Source organism: Cebus imitator, unplaced genomic scaffold (genome assembly GCF_001604975.1).
Source record: "Cebus imitator isolate Cc_AM_T3 unplaced genomic scaffold, Cebus_imitator-1.0 Scaffold174, whole genome shotgun sequence".
Classification (NCBI taxonomy): domain Eukaryota; kingdom Metazoa; phylum Chordata; class Mammalia; order Primates; family Cebidae; genus Cebus; species Cebus imitator.
The window spans coordinates 2,239,854-2,245,986 of record NW_016107489.1 but is presented as its reverse complement, the minus strand read 5'-3'; the positions used below and the strand labels follow the sequence as shown (position 1 = coordinate 2,245,986).

Genomic DNA, 6,133 nt, shown 5'->3' with positions numbered 1-6,133 from the left:
TTTTATTTTTTGATGTGTCTTTGTCTGGTTTTGGAGTCAGGGTAATACTGGCCTTGTAGAATGGGTTTGGAAGTATTCCCTCCCCTTCTATTTTTTCAAATAATTTGAGTAAGATTGGTATTAGTTCTTTTATAAATGTTTGATAGAATTCAGCAGTGATGCTATCGGGTCCTCGGCTTTTCTTTGTTGTTATACTTTATTATGGCTTTGATATCATTACTCATTATTGATCTGTTCAGGTTTTGGGTTTCTTTCTGGTTCAATCTTGGTAGGTTGTATGTGACTGGGAATTTATCTATTTCTTCTAGATTTTCTAATTTATTGGCATATAGTTACTCATAGTATCCACTAATGATCCATTGAATTTCTGCAGTATCAGTTGTAATGTCTCATTTTCATTTCTGATTTTGTTTATTTGGATCTTCTCTCCTTTTTTTCTTAGTCTGGATAAATGTCAGTTTTGTTGAACTTTTCAAAAAAAAATGCAGCTATTTGTTTCACTGATCTTTTGTATTGTTTTCTTCATTTCAATTTCATTTATTTCTGCTCTGATCTTTATTGTTTCTTTTACTAATTTTGGGTTTGGTTTGCTCTTGGTTTTCTTGTTAAGATGTGTCATTAGATTTTTTTTTTTTTACCCGAGATGGAGTCTTGCTCTGTCACTCATGCAGGAGTGCAGTGGTGCCATCTCGGTTCACTGCAACCTCTGCCTCCCAGGTTCAAGTGATTCTCCTGACTCAGCCTCTCGAGTAGCTGGGACACAGGCACTTGCCACCACGCTGGCTAATTTTTGTATTTTTAGTAGAGATGAGGTTTCACCATGTTGGCCAGACTGTTCTTGAACTCCTGACCTCAGGTAATCCACCCACCTTGGCCTTCCAAAGTGCTAGGATTACAGGCATGAGCCACGGTGCCTGGCCTCATTAGATTTTTTATTTCAAGTTTTTCCTGTTTTTTGTTTTTTTAAAAGATGGGGTTTTACCATGTTGGCCAGGCTGGTATTGAATTCCAGACCTCAGGTGATCCACCCACCTCGGCCTCCCAAAGTGCTAGGATTACAGGTGTGAGCCACCTTGCCTGTCCTCCTGCTTTTTAATGTAGGCACTTATAGCTATAATATTGCCTCTTAATATGGCTTTTGCTGTATCTTATGGGTTTTTGTATGTTGTGTTTCCATTATCATGTGTTTCAAGAAATTTTTCAACTTCCTTCTTAATTTCTTCATTGATCCTACATTCAGAAGTACATTAAGACATTAGCCTTTTCTTGGGCACCATCCGTATGTTTGTACTGTACTCAAATTGGTCATATAAAAGTTAACATCTGTTTATAATTCAATTCACAAAATGTTTCTCACATTTTGTCAGATTGCTTTTTCCTTTAGTTTTAATTTCATTCAGTAGATAAGGTGCAGCATTTATTATTGAGGCATTCTTCTTAGTTATTTAATAATTGCTTAGATCTAGTATGACTTCCTCCTTTTTTTTTTTTGTGAGACGAAGTCTTGCCCTGTCATCCAGACAAGATTGCAGTGGCATGATCTCAGCTCACTGCGACCTCTGCTTCCCAGGTTCAAGTGATTCTCCTGCCTCAGCCTCCCAAGTAGCTGGGTCTACAGGCATGTGCCACCATGCCCAGCTAATTTTTGTATTTTAGTAGAGATGGTGTTTCACCATATTGGCAAGGCTGGTCTTGTACTCCTCACCTTGTAATCTACCGGCTTCGGCCTCTCAAAGTGCTGGGATTACAGGCATGAGCTACTGTGCCTAGCTGACTTCCCCTTTTCAAACTTGGAATTAAATCATAATTATTTCAAGTCATTTCTTAAAAATTTCTAACTGCTGTATAATTTTACCTTGTTTCTTGTAAAACATTGGTCAAATTAGTCAACATATCCTAATCAATATTCAGTAAAAATCTTGGGTAAATCCTCTTATTGCACTTCATTGTAGATCTATTACTTAACCTCCCTCCCTCCTGTTTTTAAACATTTCCATGTAATAAAATGAAATGTTGGGCTAAATTCATTCTGTCTTGTAAAATTCAGCATTATGCATGCTCATAAATATGAGTTTGTGACTCTTAATGGCAGAAAAGATAAAATATGTTGCCATTTTTGTCTAAAGTCGAGTTATTAATAGAGGTATGAGAAAGTAGGTTCTGTGTTAGTGGATTCTGGATAGGCTGTAGGAGAGAGAGAAGCCTCAGACTCTGGGAAAGAGAGAAGCCCAGACTCTGCAGAAGCCAACTTGTAATTTGGCAGATGGCTCTGAGGTAGAGGACAACAGACCAAGGGTTCTTACAGACTTTTGCCAGCTTGGCTATAGGACTGTAGTGATTGGATGGTTTAGTCACTTGAATTTCTCTATGTCCTCTACATTGCCAGTAATGGAGGTGGGTTCACTTTTTAAGGCACCAAATAAATACCAAAAGTTCCTACTTTTTGATTTATTTTGCAAGGTCATGTATACCCATTCAGCACCAACCATGTGCTTATATCATGAGTCAGAATGAGATCTGGACCTTGCTGTTAAAGAGTTACATAATTACACCATAAAAGAACCAGAGCTTTCTTTTAAGGCAGGATGTAATTAATGGCTAAAAAAAAATAGGTTATTAAAACACCTGTGGTAGGAATTTGGGAATAGGAATTGAGGGGTGGAAGAAGTTGCTAAGGATCAAATTCTTGAGGAACTGAACTGTTCATGGGGATTTCGCAAGAATACCTGATGTTTATATGCCACTTAACAGAATGAAAAGCTCTGATCACATTTAATCCTTATTGCAATTTTGTAAAGCAGCAGTGTGCTCTGCTTTTAATCATCTGTGTAAAAGATGAAGAAATTGATGTTTACAGAAGTCAGGTGACTTGACTGCAGTTATATAGCTGTTAAGAGCAGAACTAAGATTTCATTTTTTAAATATATTCATTCACTCATTAACTCTTTAGACTTTTATTAAAGGTCTGTATGTTGCAGCCACTTGCTGTGTTCTGGGGATATGAAGATTACAGCACTGTCCTCACATCTTAGTGTTTAATAGGCTTAAACTCGGGTCTTTCTTTTAAGTCTATTCAGTTTGTTTTCTTCAGCTTCCTTGAGTTTCAAGATGAATGAAGAATAGTTACAGGTTCAATAAGCACATTGTTGAGTGATCAGCTTTAGGTGGGAAGACACATAAGCAGAGTTGTGAAGGTGACGATTAATAAAGAGAGCATGTATTTTGAGAAAAAGATTTAGACAAAGGTGGTAAACAGTTTAGGTTAATCAGGTGTGGCTTTAGAGGCCTATAAGTTTTGAGTTGTAAGAATCAGAAGAATGCATGTATATCATACATCTATCATATAGATAAATGCTGAAGCAAGACTTTTTGAAGTCTATGTAGGTTCATACAGTTAGAATGTGCTCACATTCTTGTGAAATACAAGATAGGTTAGGAGCTATTTATAGCAGGAGATAATCACTGGATAGTATTAGAAAAGCCTGGATTCTAGTTTTAAACTACTTACCATCTGTATGATGTTAAATAAATACATAAATAACCTTTTTGAACTTCAACTTTTATATCCATATGTAAAATTATCTGTATGGGGCCTGAGCACAGTTGATTAAATGTTTGTCTAATGAATCACTAAATGAAATAGAGAAAATAACATTTTCCCATCATACTTTTTCCAGTTACTGTAAGGATCAACACTCCGGTAGGTACTCTATAATGGTACTGTCCAAATTTTTAGAAAATTGTTACTAATAACTAACTTTTTTTTCCTCTTTTGAACAGCTGCTGGACAAGGCCACATCGAGTGTTTGCAGTGGTTGATTAAAATGGGAGCAGACAGTAATATTACCAACAAAGCAGGGGAGAGACCCAGTGATGTGGCAAAGAGGTATAAATCTGTCTTCTTTATTCTTTTCTTTTGTTTTTAAAGTTTTGCATATACTTTCTTGCACCCAAAAATCTCTGAAGATTTAATGAAATCTTAGAGGACTCAGTAAATGCAGATGCAATGACAATTTTCAAGCTGAAGTTACAGCTGTCATTATATCAGTTTTTCTTTCTAAAGCAGTAATTCTCAACTGGGAGGTAGTATTGTCCCCTTTCCTAGTGGGAGGGATATTTGGAAATATGGGGGAGGGTTGTCGCAATGACTGGATACCTTCACTAACTGGAGGTTAGGTCTAGGAATGCTAAATGTTCTGCAGTGCTCTGAATAGTAATGCATGCATTGCCTATTAAATGCTGTGTGAAAAAAGAAATAGTCAACATTAATAATGGAAAAATAAATCACATGGGTTTTGAAACATATCTTGGTATTTACATCTGAATTAAATATAGCATGTATTATTAAACATAGCCAACTCATTTGAGTTAGGTTCTCAAGAAATATGTAGTCCCTCTGTTTGTTTATGTGGTTGTTCTGTCAGTCACCTTTCCATATACTTACCGTGTTCCAAGTTGTGTGATTAGTGGTAGAAATACAAAGGGGAGAAAACACAGTCACTGCCCTCAAGGAGCTTATAGTATTGTGGAGAGACAAATATGCAAATAAAATTCTTGTTAATTCTAATTTTTTTTTTTTTCAAATTTTTTTTTTTTTTTTTTAAAGATGGGATTTCACTATGTTGGTCAGGCTGGTCTTGAACTCCCAACCTCAGGTGATCCACCCACCTTGGCCTCCAAAGTGCTTGGATTACAGGTGTGAACCACCACACCTGGCCTAATTCTAATTATTATACCATATTACATGGTATGTGTAAGGTACACTGAGAACATAGTAAGTCTTTCTGTTTGAAAGTTGTAAGAGAGAACTTTAATACAGAGAATGGTAAAAGTTATGGAGGAAACTGCATGGGGACAGAATTTAGATAGAGGTCAAATTTTTTTTGTGGAAGCAACATTTATGTTGACACTTGTAAGCATAAGTGTACATGTTAAGAAGGAGTTATAAGGCAACACCTTGTATGTTTGAGGAACTGCATGGGGATTAGAAGGCTGAAATCTAAAGTAGGAGTGTGGGCTAACAATGGCAGATGAGGCTTGATGATATGCTGTGGTCCAATCATTTGCTAAGTTGCCATGCAGCTTGTGTTTGTGAGCTCATGTTCCCCAAAAATTTATTTATGGAATTTCTTTGATGCCTTGGAATGTGGTTTTGTTGTTCCATGTACCTGGGATCATTGTAAACTCAGGTCTATTTTATTGTTTTAAAATGGCTTTATTAGGGGTATAATTGACATACTATAAAATGCATATGTTTGTACAGTACAACTGAGTTTTAATATATGCATATCCTGTGAAACAATTTTCACAGTTAAGATAGTGAACATCTTCATCACCCTCAGTCTCCTGCCACTTTATAATCTCTCTCCCTTTGACTGCTCCCCAGTGTGGCCAAGCAAACAAAATGCTAATCTGCTTCCTCTCACTGTAGATTAGTTTGCATTTTCTAGAGTTTTATATAAATGGAATCATACAATATATATTTATGTCTGGCTTCTTGCACTCAACATAATTATTTTGAGATTCATCTATGTGTATTAGCAGTTCATTTCCTTCTAACGATGAGTAGCATTCCATAGTATTCCGTAATTCAATTATCCACTCACAGATTTGAAGTACATCTTGATTGTATCATTTTTTGATGATTATGAATAAAGCTGCTATGAACATTCATAAACAGGTTTATGTGTTAACATGTTTTCAGTTCTTTGGGTGAATCTATGAGTAGGAGTTCTGGATTATATGCTAAGTGTATGTTTAACTTTATGAGAAACTGCCAGAGTGCTTTCCAAAGTGGCCATACAGATTTGCATTTCGAGGGGCCGGGCGCAGTGGCTCACACCTACAATCCCAGCACTTTGGGAGGCCAAGGCAGGTGGATCACTTGAGATGAGAACTTCGAAACCAGCCTGGCCAATGTGGTGAAAACTCATCTCTACTAAAATTACCTGGGCATGGTGGTGTGCACCTGTAGTCCCACTGTAGTCCCAGCTACTACTCGGGAGGCTGAGGCAGGAGAAAAAAAATTGCTTGAATCTGGTAGGCAGAGGTTGCTGTAGTGAGCTGAGATTGTACCACTGCACTACAACCTGTGTGACAGAGCTAGACTCTCAAAAAAAAAAAAAAAAAAAAA

At 36.8% G+C, this 6,133-nt stretch overlaps 1 protein-coding gene across 3 annotated transcripts in view; it reads left to right on the top strand.

The window, feature by feature from the left end:
- Positions 1 to 6,133, top strand: part of ANKRD42 (ankyrin repeat domain 42) — an 81,248-nt gene that overhangs the window by 47,219 nt on the left and 27,896 nt on the right. For all 3 annotated transcript variants that reach the window (XM_037744440.1, XM_017544918.2, XM_037744441.1), the window contains exon 8: positions 3,781 to 3,886. In XM_037744440.1, coding sequence (XP_037600368.1) covers positions 3,781 to 3,886 — 106 coding nt within the window. The remainder of the gene's footprint in view (positions 1 to 3,780; positions 3,887 to 6,133) is intronic.